Source organism: Chiroxiphia lanceolata, chromosome 2, assembly GCF_009829145.1.
Source record: "Chiroxiphia lanceolata isolate bChiLan1 chromosome 2, bChiLan1.pri, whole genome shotgun sequence".
Classification (NCBI taxonomy): Eukaryota; Metazoa; Chordata; class Aves; order Passeriformes; family Pipridae; genus Chiroxiphia; species Chiroxiphia lanceolata.
Window position 1 is genome coordinate 104597844 of NC_045638.1, and position 17230 is coordinate 104615073.

The window sequence follows — 17230 nt, forward strand, 5'->3', positions numbered from 1 at the left end:
AACAGGTTTATAAATCACTCTCTGGTGCTCTACCAGAAGGGATACAGCATTTTTGAGACACTCCTTGTTCTTAATAGAAATAATGGCAAATGTGTTCCACCATTCCCCTTCCTGCAGGCAAATGCATGCATTTTACAGAGGTAGAAGTAGAATAATTTTGTAGAATATGACCTCTATACTGCAGAGGTTCCCATCTACCTTAACACAGCAGGTATAACTGAGAGGGCCGTAAGAGATGTTGTTTGCTGCCTAGGAATTATGGTATTCCTGTGTATTGCTTTTTGCCAGCTTCACACAGCAGCAGGCAGGAGTGCTGAGTATATTCCTCATGTGACAGGGACCTGCAGTCTGTGTAGAGAGGAAGAAGATTGTCTCACACCCTCCTAGGAGTTCCGCCATAAATTCTCCAGTGCCAAAGATACTGTCAGAAATCAGAAACCCTGAAGGAGATAATAAAATGGCTTGTGTGGAGATAAGTAGCAATGTATTTTTGGAAAAAAAAGAAAGCAAGCATGGGGTTTTTTTGTTTTGTTATAGTCAACCATAGTGTACGTATAACTATGCCAATCTACAATAAACCTAATACTACTGGAGTAGTCAGGAAAAGACACGGCACGCTGTCAAAGGAGGATAGAGTTTGATATTAAAAACCCATTTAAATATTGCATTAGTATTCGGGTCACCCTCAGAAAAAGATGTAGCAGAAAGAGCACCCCAAAGCGACAATGAAATTGATTAGAAGTGCGAAAAATTTTCTGTTTAAAGGAGGAGAAAAGATTAAGTATTTTTGACTAGTGGTGGGATAAGTAAAGGGAGACAGAAGGGAATCAGAAATTAGAAACCCAGTCCAGCTAAAGCAGAACCACTGGGAAGCCTTTCATTAATTTCAGCAGAAGTTGGAGTATGCCCTCTGTCAGTTACTCCTGGTTGTTCTTTCACAGTGTAGCAAAAGAGAAGAACCTGGATGAAATGCACAGTGGAATGATGTTTGCCATCAGAAGGACAGTGTGTCTGCTATACTCCCTACCACTGGCCACTGACACAAGGAACCCACAGGAAAAGAAGGGTGACTTTTACACTTCTCCCAGGTACAAGAGCACATACAGGCACTGCTCCTGACTGAGAGTAGAAGAAGGTGGTGCTCAGAGGTGGTTAATGCTCAGATGAGACTACCCCTATGCCATGACAGGACAACATGGGGCACAGATTAACAGGCTGCCCCTCTTTCTAGAACCAAAATCTGGCTCAGCAGCTCCCCTGCTGCTGCAAAGAGCACCCAGGCTCTTTTGGAGATGCTCATAAATTGGTCGGCTTGATACATGCTGAAAAACATGTAGAAGACTTATTGTTCCTTATGTTGTGCCAGTTAGGATATTGAGTTCAACAACAGACATCTTTAGCATGTGTATAAGATATCCTGTTAATTGTTTTTAAGTAATTTCTCTAGAGGTAGTCTAGAGGTAAAGAGGTTTAAATACTTGTCCTAAGAATGTGCCTTTTCCTCTATTAAGTTTCCTCTAGTGCTCTATGTGTGATAATTACTGTTTCTAAACTGCTAATTAAGCTTCTGGAGACAGAGATGCCTGATTATAGTGAGTTTCAAAACACTAGTGCACTGGGAGCAGGATTTTCTCCATGAACTGTGCCTGAAGATTAGCACTTGAGGGCTTGTACACTTAACATGATGTTACCAATCCCGCATGCTTTTGAAAACCATCTTTCAAAACACTTTTCTGATAAGAGATGATTTGGCCATCATACGGTGCTGAAACAGTTTTATAAGGAGTCTCATTGTGGCTAGAACCTTAGCTCTTATCTTTTATTGTTCTTTGCTGTGAATTACTCTTCCTTTAAAACCTCCTTCTGAGAACACTAAATAGTTTTTGGTCCCAGCAGGACCTCAGCACAGCAGAAGCAGATGACTCTGCCCTGACATTGTTCTCCCTATTTTCAGCTTTCTACAAATGTGTTCCATGATGCTGAGAGCAGTGGAAAGGGGACAGAGTAGGAGACAGTTCGAGTACATCTTCTTCCAACGGATTTCTTCATCTTCAGAGCACACAGTAGAGCTGGAATGATGGGCATGGCTGGGGATACACTTCCTCTTCTGAGTGTCCTTCTTACTTGGGCAGGGAGCTGTCTCAGAGCAGCCCGTTGGGTGGCCTGTAACAACCCACAACAGGCTCTTACTCCAGCTCACCCGTGGGCGTGGGTTAAAGGCTGATAACCCAATGCCAGAGGATGAATTTTGTGACTTCCCCCTACACACACCCTCCTCTCTTCCAAAAAAAATCCACAGGAGGAAGAAGGTAAAGCCTTGAATTGAAAGTTTTTCATGGATTGTTTTCAATGTTAACATGAAAATGTATCTCCCTTTGTCAGCTAGACCTTTCCATTGTGTGTTCTAAGGACAGTACTTGGGAAGTAATAATTAGGGTTGTGAAATGTTAGAGAGGTTCAAAGGACTTGTCCTCTGCGGACAGAAGAAAATAAAAAGTACAGAAGGTCCATAAGGTTGTTAAGTGCAAATTGTTATGGAATTCAAGCACACTGGTTTACAACTACGGGGCAATTTTACCCACATTTGTGGAAAATAACTGAAATGTGACTTGCCAAGACAGCTGTGAAGGGGAGGGGACTGCAGGGAAAAGAATCAACAACAAAAACTGAAGAACACAAAATAAATACCAACAAAAGGCTGATGATGATCAAGAATAATTATTTAAAGCCAAAAACCTGGAAATGTCAGAGTTTCTAGGAGTTATCTCCAGATCTGAGAGTTCTTTATCTGCTAAATTGTTTTCCTTTATTACCAATACTGTCTATTCGCAAAACTGTATAATTTTTCAAGCTTTTTTCCAGAGACAACTGTGGCCTGTGACCAGACGAAGACACAGGCAGCAGATGCAAATCCTTTGAAATAAAGTTCCCCACCTGGTACAAATTTTACTCTCAGCAGTTAACATAAAACTGAAATTTCCTTTTATACATTTAACTTGGCCTGTTGCATAAACTAAAGAATACACACTGCAGGGTAGTTAAAAACATGTAAAGTTGTTTTTCTTTGTTGACAGGCAAGTTCCGGCAGACATTTGAAAAAACACTGCGTTGATAAACAAAACAACCAGCTTTCAAGTGATTTGGCTTGGTGGTTTGGGGTTTTGTTGTTATCATTACAGAATAGCTAAATCCGGAAAAAAAAATTCATTTATGTTTCTGTGTGAGCCTTCCCCTGTGAGCTGCCAGCAGCAGGAAGCCCTTTATGAGCAGAAACACCTGTGGATGTTTCTCATTTTTGTGTGCATACTTCAGCCTTCCAAAGGGCATTCCTCGACCTGCAGCTCTTCACGCAAAGTCAGAGACGAACCCTTTTGTTTTGTGAGACCGCGGGGTAAACATTTCGGCCCTTGGGGCCCCGTCTGTGGGAATTCTCACATGGGGTGAGTTACGGCGGCACTTAGGCGGCTATCAGAAATTACTCTCGAAAAACACTACAGAGTATTGTTCTGTCCTGGTGATGGGAAATGCTTACTGCCGGGCAGTATGGACAAGGTCTGTGAGTTTTGTGCCAGCAGCAGGACCACGGGCACGGCCGGCAGCCCCTCCACCAGCGTGCCCCATCCCCACACCGCTCCTCGCTCGCCTTTACGAACAAATTATGTCTTCGATCCCAGCCTACAAACGATCACAGAGTTCACAAACTAGCCCGAGGACCCCCCTCGAACACGGCGGGAGCAGGACGGGCGCTGCCTTTCGCAGCACTCCGGGGTCCCCGCGCCGGCCGAGCCGGGGCCGAGCCGGACAAAGGCGGCGGGAGGCGGGGAAGCGAGAGGGGCCGCGCCGCGACGGGGCGGCCCCGCCGTCGCCACCAGGGCGCTGCCGGGCCGTCCCGGGGGCGGCTGCGGGGGGCAGCGGGCCCGGCCCGGTCCCTGCCCGGTCCCCGCGGCGCCGCCCGCCACCCTCCCCGGCCCGCCCCCGCGACGGGGCGGGCGGCGGCTCCGCGCCCGCCGCCGGCATGGAGAGAGCGGGGCGGCACGGCCGGACCGAGGGGCGCCCCGCCCGGGGGGTGCTGCTGCCCCCTGGCCTCCTCCTCCTCCTCGTCCTCCTCCTCCTCCTGGCAGGTCAGCGGGGCTGGGGGCGCGGGCAGCGGGTCCGAGCGTGGCCGGGAGGGCGGCGGGGGCCGGAGGTTTAGGGCAGGCACGGGGGCTTTTCCTCGTCGGCGATGGAATTGGCAGCCGGAGTTGGAAGGGGCTCCCCGGCGTGTCCCAGCAGAGCACTCCCGGGCATGGTGTGCTGTGCGTGAGTCCGCTGGGGCTGCAGGGAGGATAAACCTCGAGAAGAGACGACGGAGAGGGGACCTTATTAGTTGCGTATAAATATGTAAAGGGAGTGTGCCAAGAGGATGGAGCGCAGGTTCTGCTCGGTGGTGCCGAGCGATAGGACCAGAGGTAACGGGCAGAAACTGATGCCCAGGAAATTCTACCTGAACATGAGGAAGAAAGAAATTCTTTACTGTGCAGTGACCAAGCACTGGAACAGATTACCTAGAGAGGCTGTGGCGTCTCCCTCACTGGAGATATTCCAGAACCATCTGGATTCAATCCTGTGCCATGTGCTTGAGCAGGGAGGTTGGACCAGATGGGTCCAAATGAGGTCCCTTCCAAGCTGCCCCATTCTGTGATTCTGTGAACTCATGGCCTGCAGGAGAGACCTGTGAGATGCCCAGGCAGGGTGAAGGCACCTCGGTACCACCAGGGCTGGAGTCAGGAGGTGCTGCCCAGGCACAGCTGGAGACACGAGTGCTTGTCCCAAAGAAAGGGTAGCAGTACAAAAGCCTGGAGCGACTGGCATGGGGCATCGCATGAGGGCAGCTGTGCCAAAGCCTTGTGGCAGTCGCCCCTGCTTGCTGCTCCCTCATAGCAGGGTTCTCCCAGAGAGGGGTGTTGCGCTGGCTGCTCCGATTCACTTGCTGGGGGTGGTTGGCAGAATGATGGGTCTGTTCCATTTTTTTATGCATTGCTTTAATACCAGGGTAATCACACAGGTTTAGGGCAGAGCTGCACAGGCTGACCCACATGCTGTGTTGCACAGCCCTCTCCAGCCCTCACCATCCCTCACCCTCACTTGGTACTTGTTTTCAAGCATGAGCAGGTTCAGAGAGCTGACCTGCTAAAATCTAATGAACAAGCTTCAGGCTGTGAGATGGACCAGCAGCATGAGCCATTCCCTGCACAGCCAGTGAGCAGAGGAGCCTTGGTGCGAGGTGGGAACTCACACCCAGAGGTGGGGCAGGAATAGGAGCACAGCAGGAGCAGGGATGAGGGGGGGTTGCCTGGATGCCAGCACACTAAAAGTTGGGCCAGCACAGATGAAAGGCAGTAACAGCAGTGGAAGAGTGAGAACCCTGCAGCATGAGCTGCTGCTGGGGGAACAGGAGCCAGAGCACACTGGGAATGCAGAAGCATAGTTTGCCATCTTCATTTTCAGGTCTCTATCATGGCAGCGTGTGACCAAATAGGTCAGCAAGGGTGATGGTGTCCAGGACAGGGAGTCTGTTTGGATTGATCCAGGCAGCAGCTGAGGTCTTTAGAGCGGGGAAGGAGAACCAGGGTGAGATGTGGGAAGTGTGAGATCCCCAAGGATGTTCTTACAGTGCAGTGGCAATACACAAAGACTGTGTGGTGTTACTTACTTGGGAGGACCTGACTTAGGGCTTTGAAAACACTGAGTCACGACAGCACAAGAGGTCAATACCTTTAAAATAGCTTCTCAACAGCAATAACAAGGTACATGTTCTTCCATGCTTCTTAATTGCAAAGAGCTCTCTTACTGTTGTTTCACAGTTTGTTTTGTTCCTCAGTCCAGCAGAGCATCGCTGCTGGAAACACTCGTGGCCCCAGTTGGGCAGGACAGTCTTTGGCAGCGGGACAGAGAGGGCACCACTGGTCTCTGTGCTGGGCACTGTTGCTCCATGCTGACCATGGCCCTGGGGCTGGAGCAGAGCCAGGGGAGCTGCTGCCAGCTGGCAGGGAGTGAGGGAGCCCCAGGCAGTCTAATTTGCACGCCTGGCTGGGGCTGGGCAAGAATGGAAGGGGGAGGATGTAGCCTGTTCTCAGACACCTTCCTTCTCCTCCCTTGCCACCCTACAGGTCAGCAAGACAGGCAGGCAGGACTCCTTGATGGAATGGAAAAAGTTGATCCGCGGTGTCTTAACGTTTCAAAACGTTCTTTTTTTATTTTAAAGGATTAAGTATAAGAAGGAACTGATGAGGCCAGCTACAAAATACCCATACAAAAAGCACCTAACTCGGAAGTGCAGGACGAGTGGGAATGGGCTGCCATTAGGATTACAGGGTCAGGTTGCACCTCGAGTGAAGTCCTGTGATTGTATAAAAGTGTTAGAATCCATTTTCTTTAAAGCTGTGCTGTACAGCATTTATTGTTGCTGCTGTTTGACCTCATGAGTGTTATTTTTATTCAGCAGAAGATTGTCTGGCTCAGTGTGATAATGACTGCAAAGCCTACTGCTGTGATGGGACTACTCCCTACTGCTGTTCGTATTATGCCTACATTGGGAATGTCCTTTCGTAAGTATATTTGTGCTTCAGAGGAAAAACCCAGTGTGTTGTATTCATGGGCTCGATGTAAATTTGGGTTGTGGGAAACTATGTTTTGGCAGCAAACACTATAGGAGGGTTTGGGTTTTTTGGTTTTAGTTTGGTTTGGGTTTTTTTTTTTCCTTGCTGGTAACAAACATCGGTATTCCTTTGAAGTCTCATGTTGCATATGTTTTTGAAGCAAACCAGAAACTTGCTAAAATTGGAGGTTCTCTCCTTAGTTTGTGTATAATAACATAATTTGTGGAAGTAAGCTTTAGAGATAGTGAGATCCTTGTTTCAAGCTCTTGAGATGAAAAGACCTACGAATAAAAATGTTGTGGGTTTTGTTGAAATGCTTTGTCACAATATCTGAGTCAGTAGTGATTCAGATTATTTGGATTTGAAATTCATTTTACTTTGAATACTTTTTTTCCCCTTTTCTTTTTTATTGACTTATTTGTTTTTGTTAAGTGGTTTTTGAGTGTCGGCGGAATTTATTGAACAGATTGTAGGTGAGGGTAATCTGACCCTTTAACACTGTGGTATGAATAGCGTGCTTCACAGTGCTTTAAAAAACGCAGCAGGTGAAATGAAGTGGTTACAAGTATCTTCTATCTAGAGAAAAATACAGGAGAAAACTGTTGATTAAAAACACAGGCTCCAGTGCAGCTGTTTGTCTTTGCAGCGGTGAGGAAGAAGAGAAGTTTGCCTGCTGAAGGACTGACTCTGGCCTTAATTTAAGTGACAACCCATAAGTATTACATTCATGTGCGAGGGCAAACCTAAGCTAAACATAAAATGTTGTTCTTCAAGATAGGACATCTCACTTTCTGTTTTGTCAATCCCACCAGTAATTTCCTTAACCTTTAGCATGCAGTCTGTGGCTTATTTTTGGTTTATGTTCTTTACTAAAACCAGAAAACTTAAAAAAGGCATGGCATAGAGACTGCCTGGTGCTTGGGGGGGAGTGAGTGGGAAGGCAATAGTTGCTTTTTTCTAAAAAGGTTCCTGTGATGCAGGTTTTGTTTCAGCCATGGTACCTGGGGAATATTCCAGTGTTCCCTTCAGCATATTTTATAGCACTTTGAAGGAGTAGGCAGAGTGATGGTATTTTAATACAGAATTGATCCACAGTTTTTAAAGCAGATCAGATGCTTCCTGGGCTAAAGTAAATAAAATTTGATAGAGCACCAGAATCCTTCATTCATCTGGAAATGAAAAAGCATGTACTTTAAATTGATTACTATTGGAGAATGACAAGTGATTTTTTTTCCCTGCTTACCTAGGGAATGCTTGCTTTGATATTTTTTTTCTTTGTTTTTATTCCAAAATTGCTGTTCCCTTTACAGCATCAAAGGAGGTGCTCTTCTTGAATACATTATCTAGCTCACATGTGGTTAGAAATGATGGACACAAGAGCACAGGATATCACATTATAAGAAGGAGGCTTCCCACAGAGCAAGTGAATTTCATTTCCCACTTCCACATGAACATTGCTGGCATTTTCTAGCCTAATGTCAGAACTGTGCTTTGTTAGAGATTGACCAGGGGGTTCTTTAGAGTGACTGCTGAAATGTTCAAACTGTGCCCTCAGTGCCAGGTTGACACCTAGTCTTTTTGTGCATTTATTTAACACATATAAACAGCTGTTGAATTAGAGGTGAGTGCAAGTGGTTCTGATACACTGGAGGGGTTTGAATACTGAAGGGGGCTCTTACAAGTGTTGTTTGCCACAGCATGTCTTGAAGGAGGCATTTGATTCTTCTAATTTTTTATGGTTAAGTACTCCAATTTATACACTAAGAGAACAGTCAGGAGTCGTTATACTCCTCTGACCTGACATTTCGCATGATTAAGTCACAGATATTCTTTTTTCCTAAAAGCTGATTTGGGTGTGTCTTCTTCAAACACATGTAATCTCATTTTGAACTCATTTGGATGGTCAGCTCAGGCATTAATGAGTTGACCATCTGTCCTGGTAAATTGTTCTATAGTTCATTTCCTAACATTGCTGGGAAATTTTACTGGGAAATGAAGGTTGGAATTCCTACTGTCAGCTCTTAACTTATCTGTGAGTTTGAAATGTGGCCCTAAATAGTCATCATGACAGCTCTCAACCTTATCACTGAGCCGGGTGAACTCTGTCAGCCTCACATGTAAGATTTGCTTTGTTTTGCTTTGCCCAGCTCAGGGGTCAATTCTTTGGCCTTCCTTTGAGCTCCCTCTCCTATATTCACTTCCTTCTTTAAGTGTGGCTGGCAGGACTGAGCACAGAGTTTTGACAGAAGCCTTGCTAGGACTACTTTTTCCTGTACCTTTCTTTGAGTACCTATTTTGAAGCAGCTATCTGTGATGATCACTGAAGACATAAATGAACTTAGCACTTTGTTCCAGCTCTAAGTCTGTAAGTCTTCAAAGCATGTCGGCCCCTTTCAGCCTGGAAACTTCTTTACTGGGGCTGCTACCTTGGATTTGGCTCATTGCAAAAGATTTTATTGTGACTTTAGCTATGCTCCATAAGAATAACCTTCTGTTTTCATTATTAGGCACTATATCGTTTTGTGACGGGGTTTTTTTACGTGCAAGAAGTTTCATGTAGCCTCTACCTCACATGACAAACTCATGAAATTGCACTAGAATTTGGAAGTGGTCATCAGCGACGTTTCTGCTTATGTCTTTCTGTTAACAGTTGGATACTGAAATCTTTAAAGGAATCGAATTTAATCCAACACACTATGTGTCCTGATAATTCCACATGAAGCTGTACTTTCAATATCCTTCGTGTCCTTCAGTGTCATAATTTTTGATCCTACTGTCTGCACTAAACAATGGACATGATCTGCACGGGTGCTTTCAGAAGTGCCTTTTTACTTGCCTGAACCACCATGAGTCCTCCTCAGTGTTGTCTTGTCTCTGATTCTTCAGAGATTACTTATGCTTCTTCATTTGCTTACCTATAATGTTGTGCTCTCTCTATTCTTTAAAGATCTGCATGTCTTTCTGATGTTCCTGCTCTTTATCTTCTCTGAGATGGTTTTTTTTGCAAGCATAACTCTTTCTCGCAGTTTTGGAAAAGCCTTTTGATGTGCAGTAGAGTCTTTTTAAATAGTTCTCTGTTTTGTTTCATGCCTCTCACTCGTCTCTTTTTAAGCCCATATGCCAGCAATTGTAAAAACAGACTATAAACACCAGGCTATAATCTATACACTGATTTTAAATCAAAGTCAATGTGACTAGATCATGATTATTAATACTTAAGTTGCTTGTAGCCTGCAAGTGATTAACTTACTCTCTTCACTCATTAAAACAAGTTTCAACATTGAGATATTCTACACAGAGGTTTAGAATTTTCTATTTTAAGAAATCATCAGCTTTTTAGGACACCAGGGAATTTTTTTTAGTTAGAAGATGTTCTCAGCAAACATCCTTCAGGCTGTGTGCATGTGTAATTAGCCTGTTTTCCTTTCCACACTTGAAGAACAGATGCAGGTTTGTCAGCTCACTCTAGTATTTGGATTTCAGGGCCTGTGTGAGATGTTCCAGTAACTCCATCTTTGGTTGGACTACAGGTATAATCTGTAAGCATTCAGGCTCTGTGATTGAGTCACCTGTAATCCCATGAGCATCTCTAATGTAAAATAACATATCCTTCCTCCTCCTCTCTCCATTCATGAGAGCAAGTTGTTACAGTATTAATGTTGCAGTTGTATTTCCTTTCCTACTAGCGTTCAGTAGCTACAACCAGTCATACTTTCCTCTGATATATGTGTGTGTGTATATATATATATATATATATATATACACATATATGCATTTCCTCTTGTTTATTTGCTTGGCATCCAATGCTTAATAGATGTCAGTACAAAAGGAGTTTCTTCTGCCAGACCCAAATTTGAGTGTGTGCGTTTTGTATTTGCTTCCAAGAGCCTCCAAATTATCTGGCCCTCATGCTTATCCTGGTGGATTTCCTGTGGGCTAATTCCCAGCTAAGTCTTCTCTACCACGTTGTGCCTGATGTTTATTGTGACACCCAGGTAGCTTTTTGAGCCACAGGTGGCTCTTTGGGCAGAGATGTCAATAGTTGCGTGTTGTCAGGACTGGTTCTGGATGTTGTCTTTGCTCTTCCACAGCACTTCACAGCCACATAGTTGGTGTGAAATAATCCTAGATAAAAAAATGGAGCAAAGAGGACAAATAGTCCAGCTGCTGTTTCAATCAAATGCTGCTGGGCAGGCTGAATGTTCAGTGGCAATGGAAGGATTTACTCACAGATTTGGCCCACCAAATTTAAGAAAACCATTGGTAAAATATTCAGCCCTAGTGATTGGTCTGTATTGCCCTGGGTAAGTCTTTAAGGGGAGTAAACTGGAATATTGGCCAAAGAAGCAAGCTAAGATGCTACATTACATTGCAAAGTTTCTTAATACACTCTGTCTTCAGAAATGTCTTACTCTAAGGCAACTTTTATTTAGAAAAACAACACGAAAGAAAACTAAACACCTGATTCCAAGAACTTCAAAAGTAACTGGAGAAAAATGTAAATAAAAACTTTAGAGAACTGTGATCTCATTACAGGTAGTGAGATGGTGATTTGCAAGAGGGTAGGTGGAAAAAGCAGAGATACTGATGTGCAACAGCCTGTTTAGTGAAATAGCAGATGTTGTTTACATGAACTTAATGTATGTTGGAAGGAGTGAGCTTTTGGGGTGGGTTTGGGGTTGTTTGGGTTTTTTTAAATCTAGAGATTGCACAATGCAGCCAGGAAGGAAGGAAGGCAGACAGAGAATGGGAGGAAAAGAGGCAGAGAATACATTTAGCATAAAAATTGTGTGTGTGCCTCAAGCCTGCAAAACTGAAGCAAAAGCTGTGTGTAGTGTATCTAAGTGTGGCATTTGATGTGGAGTACTTTTATCCAGTAGTACCTTTGATAAAAGCAGCTCACCTCAGAGAAAGCGATTTTTGTTCCCGAAGGGAAGAATGTTCCTTAAGCTGATTCACTTGATATGGGAATATGGGATGGAGGGTGGATCTGGAGGAGGTGTGCACTAAAGGACAGAATTAACATTTTAAGGGTTAGGAATATAGAGATGTAGCCTCTGGAGTTCATACTGAATAAAAGAAATGCAGGAAGCTTGGCATTTGCTGCAGATTCCAAATAATTAAAATTAGACACTTTTGGGCATCCCACAGTAAATGTGTTTAGCAGCATATGGGTTGACGATGGTTCTGTTTCTGCATGACAGTTGTATGGTACGGTACTGTGCTTAAAATAAAATTGTGTTCCTCTTCATCAATGTACTGCTCCAAATTTCCCATGATTGAAGCACTTCAGGACAATATGTAAAACTGCAGTTTATCTGACCGTTGCCATTTCATGCCTCTGGCTCTGGGACTTTGATTCCATGCCAGAGGTCTGCCATAGGCCCAGTTCAATAATTTATTTTTTCCATTTGGTTTGACTTTTGATCAGGAGAGTCTTCCTGAATGAGAACATGGAACAGAGGCTCAGGATGCTTGTGCTGAGTACAGGGGGCTGGCTATAAACATGTCATTGGTAAGGCCAAGACTGATAATTAACTGTTTTCCTTTCATTCTGTCCAAGAGTTGAATAGCAGTTCAGCCTTTTATTCCTTGGTCTTCAACATCTGGAGTACCTGTGGAAGCATGCTCTCCGTGCTCCAGCCTAGGAAAACCTCTGCAAGAGAGGTCTCTCCATGCAGGGGGTTGATTAACCGCAGCCTAGAGAAAAATCTAGGACCGTGTTTTCATTGTAAGATCTGCTGGAGAGGGAACGGGTATTTGAAACGTGACCTTTGCCAAAGTGTTTGAACTACCAGTTGTTTTTTGTTCCCTGCCTGTTGTCCTGGTTCATATCCTTTAATGAAGAATGTGCCATCAGATTTACAGCCAGAGCAGTATCTGCTCCCGACGACGGCTGCAGAGGAAGCCCTTGTCAGCACCACAATTAAAACACAGGGCGCCTCTTCTCTAGCCCTTTGTGTTTTCATTTCTGACCCTGTGTTGTGACAAGCAGCTCAAAATGGGGAGAATGGGTTTGCTTGCCAAACAGCAGCTCTCAAAAGATAGCTCTTGCTTCAATTCTCCCACCTTTTTTTCACTTGGATGCCTGAATAACTGTTTTGAAATGTTTGAGACTAATGGATTCGCGTTCTTTTGTTTGTTTGATAATTTTTGGAAGTTTAGGGGTTTTTATTTCAGTAAGAACTATAATACTGTTTTTTAGTGAAAACTAGAAATCATTGTAAACATGCAAGTTCAATTGTTCATAAGAAAAAAGTCTAGCGTGGTTTTGTGCTAAAACTTAAATTGTTGATGTCCCTGTGGATCATCTGTTTTTCATCATTTGGAAGATTGTTAGAATTTGGCCTGAAAATAGAAGCATTAAGGTATCAATCACTGAAGTGCTCTGTGGCTTACAGAAAACTCTGAGGGGGAAAAGTAAACATTCTTAAGGAATTCAGAGAAATTAACTTGCTTATACTGCTCTATTTCAAAAATATTTTTCAGTGAAAAGGAGAGATAATTTTTTGTTCTTCGCTTGCAGTGGTCTGTTTTGGAAGCCTGCAGGATTTTCCCATAAGGTTCGGCCATGTAGAAGATAAATGTTTTCTTAACACTTAGTAAGACTGACATAAAGACTGAACCGGGGGATTATGTTGATCACAAGAGGACTGTCCTTTCTTCATAAGAATTTTACCTTCTGTCTGCTATTTTATACCCACTCGCACACCTTTCCCTTTTTCAAAAGGGGGAAAGGTCCACCTTCTGAATTTGATAAGAATCTGTAACTTTGTTCAGTCCTCCGTACATCCAGAATTTTCAAGAAAATTCAGATAGTGTGCTGGGCACCAGTTCAGCAAAGTAGTTAAATGTATTTGTAACTTCAAGGTGATGAGTAGCTGTAATGGATAGAGTCCTCATCCTGTTGAAATCAATAAGCTAATTACTTCAGTGGGGATCTTGTGCACTTGGCTCTAATGGGACAAGTCGTAAGCTGAAGTACCTTGAATCCAAGTGTTTGAAAAAAGCAGTTTTTCTTTCTGTGTTTTTTTTTGGTCACCATGGTACCTTCCACGTTCACTGCCACTTTATAGTTCCTTGCTCTTGGTTGAAGTGCTGCTTAATAAGGTGTGTCACTTCTGCAGGGTCAGGAGATGCACAGGACAAATCCCCCCTCATCTGACTTATGTGTTCCCTGCACATCCAATGTACACAAGCCTCCCCTACCCCCAGCTGGGGAATTTCTGGTTTATTGGCTAATTTGGAGATTTCCCTGAGCCTGCAGCATTCTCAGAGGATTAGTCTGTTGCATTTTGTACTGGTTGCTCTGTAGTGAGTAATATCACACCAACCTGGAGCAGGATTATTAATGAAGATGCTTCTGGGTCAGAAGCTCTGCAAGAGGACCATTTGATGCTGCTCACAGTGTAATTGCAGCCAATCCAAATAAAACCTGTAGCATTAATTCAGTATTTGAACAATAGTGTCCTAGAAAGAGAAACTCTCATTCTAATCTTAATGTGCCTCTTGAAGGGGCAGAAACAGACTTCAGCACATATGAGTGAGTTATTAAAAATTAAAGGAAATGAACTGTTAATTCACAGGGCAGCCACAATTTCCTTCAAGATTTGTAACCACAACTGGGTAGAAATTCCACAGTTAATACAGTCCTTAGAAATCCAATGACGTTTTCTCAGTGATTTTTCTCTGTTTAAAAAAGAAAAGGGTTGTGATGTTTGCTTTCAGAATCACTTCTGCTATCGTAAAAACTTTTTTTTTCCCCCTGCAGTGAATTGTTTTTGTAAAATGCAAGCTTGCTCCTGGAACTCACTCCATACGTAGGTATTTAGTATGGAATGGAGAGGCACTAATACCACAAACAGGCCAGGCATGTTTCATCACTGTGTCTCCTCTGTTGGTTCATTCACACAGATAAGAGATTTTTACGGCTATCATTACATGGAGTTATTCCTTTTACTCACAAGGGAGACTTGGTTTAATGCTGAATGTTCCAGCTTCTGTCTCTTTATTCAGGCCTGTGGTACACTTTGGCACAAGCACAGGCAGTACTAAGGTTGTACAGCTATTTTTGAAACATCTGCTCGTCGGCTAAGATTCTCTGAACCTTATTTTTCGGTGCCTCATAGACTTGCTGTGCTGCTTTTGAAGCATAAAGGGACTGTGCAAACTATCTTTACTTCAGTCCTTCCTACAGTCCGTGGTCAAGATGATCTAATGAAGGTATAATTAGGGTGCTGCTGCCCTGTAGCTATTTCCAGCTGCTGAGCAGCCCGTGGGGCTCCAGTGTTAGTAAATTAGGAATAACATATAAAATGCAGCCCCAAATGTGTGTGCTTGTGCTATCACATTAACAGCATTTTAGGTCTCTGATACCGTGTGATGCTTATTCCGGTTGTGCCCTTGCATTTGACTTTTTCCTTCCCACAGCACTGTAAGAGAGAGCCTGGATGTAAACAGTGTCCCCTCCCCTCACCACCGGTGCTTCCTCCTCATGCCCAGTAAAAGGAATAGAAATAATCGTGTTGAACAGGAGGGGATCAGTCAGCCTTGCAGTGGCATGTCCCTCTGTGGAGGGAGAGGCACCAGCTTAGACAGCAGATGCCTTGCACTTCAGAAGGAGAGTCCCCCACTCCGGGGCAGTTTGCAACCCTCCAGGCAAGGCAATATCAACTGCAAAGGGAGGAGTGCTGCAGATCCCTTGTTCCCTGATGCCTCTGCAATAGACCTGTGCAGAAAAAGAGAAGCAGAAATATTCTGATAGCAGACTGAGGAGAATTCTGAAATGGAAGACAAGCAGTGGAGAGACCCAAAATTAATTAGTTGTGTATAAGTAGCACTTATAATATGATGGTGTTTAAATGGTACACGACAGCAGCTCTTAATTCTTTTGTTTGGATCAAATCCTTCAAGTCCCTGAGCTTTTGGACCTCTCATATGCTGCTTTGGAAACGTAAACTAAGAGGAAGAAAATAAGCAGCCAGCATAAATTTAACACTTCACTTTTTATTGTTGGGACTAAGGCAACTCTAAGAGTATTTTTTTAGCAGACCTTGTTGAAATATATCTCTTGGAACCTTACAGATATTCCTGGAAGAGTAACAAGAATTTTATTAGTGTAATCATTGTATAAAGAATACATCTTTTTTTTGTCATCATCTTTGCTTTCCACTTGTGTAGGATTGTATTCTGAATATGGACATTGAGTATGCCATTGATAAGCATATTCAGATGAAAACCTTGGGATGGAGAAGACTTGAATGTGAAGAGTCCTTGTGTGCCATGTTCAGCACAAAAGTGCTCTCAGCTGTGAGTGAGAAGCCTTGGTGTCAATGCAATCTAAGCAATTATTAACCTTCCTGCAAACCATTTTGTCATGTGCAAATGTTGCATTGTTTTAAGACAAGAGTTATTTTTGTCTGCCTTTTTGTTTGCTAACACCTCTTCTCTGGGCCATGGCCTTTCCCTCAGTGCAGTGTGCTAACCCTTTGCATGATCTGAGTCCCCAAAGACCTTGATGAGGCTGTGTCCCATGGTAGCTAATATATTTACATGACTGAAAGCTAATATTGTTTATTCAGTCCACAGTGGTAACCCTGTGTTTGGCTTGGGAATAAATGGCCTATTTACAGAAGCTGAAATTATGAAAATGGATGACAGGATCACCCGTCTGCTCGCCTCACATTGCTTTCCTCCAGTGGCTCCTTGCAGGGATAATTTGATACTAAATTCCAGTGGAGAGCGAAAGAATAGAGCTTCAAGGCATGGGGGTTGAATTAAAAGTTATGGCTCTCATTCTCCATTTTCAACAACGTTTAAAATTGTCTGAAGTAAAGCACAATTCATCTTTGTTCCTGAACCTTCACATCCATTGCTGAATGAAACTTAATGATTGAATTAGCATATTTCCAAAAATGTAATAAAATGTCAGCCTGACAGTAGTGCTCTCAGACTTGCTACATGACAGGGGTGCTGCAAACATAGTGGCATGTCTGCTGTATGTTTCAGATAACATACTAACATTTAAGACAAGGTTCTGAGATTAGGAGGGGAACGATGGTATTTAACGTCTGTATTTGGTAAGCTTATGTTGTCGCTGTCTCCTAGCATAATTTATTTTGCATTAAAATTTCATAGCAAGAGAGGAAGTTTTTCTTGCTTGCTCCTCACACCCATCCCAGTCATCCTCTCTTCTGAAATTGGTGAGGATGAAATGGCCTCTGTGTGCTAGCAGGGGATGGATTTGATGACCTAGGAAGGTCATTTCACATTAGCCACATTGTTCTGGTTTGGGCCTGGGCTGATTGAACATTTTGAAGCTCTCATCAAGCTGGGGTACAGGGTCTCTCTCCTGTACTCCCCTGCCGTCACAGGCTGACAGCAGCTGCTTACAAGCTGACCTCCAGGCTGGAATGTGCACAGCACACCATAATCAGGATCCCTTATCCAGCGGCGACAGTCACCTCTGCAGGTGAGCTGGGCTGTGCAATCCCAGGGAAACAGCCCTGGTCTGTATCACTCCGATTTAGAAAGTTACAGAGCAGCTTTGTTTTGGTTTCTGAGCTGTGGATCAAAAAGTAGGGGTGGTCTTT

The 17230-nt window shown here is 43.8% G+C and overlaps 1 protein-coding gene across 1 annotated transcript in view; it reads left to right on the forward strand.

Moving 5' to 3' along the window:
• Nucleotides 1-3992: 3992 nt before the first annotated feature.
• Nucleotides 3993-17230, forward strand: part of CYYR1 (cysteine and tyrosine rich 1) — a 51745-nt gene continuing 38507 nt past the window's right edge. The window contains exons 1-2 of the mRNA XM_032680571.1: nt 3993-4121; nt 6485-6587. Of these exons, the coding sequence (XP_032536462.1) occupies nt 4016-4121; nt 6485-6587 (209 nt within the window). The 5' untranslated portion in view covers nt 3993-4015. The remainder of the gene's footprint in view (nt 4122-6484; nt 6588-17230) is intronic.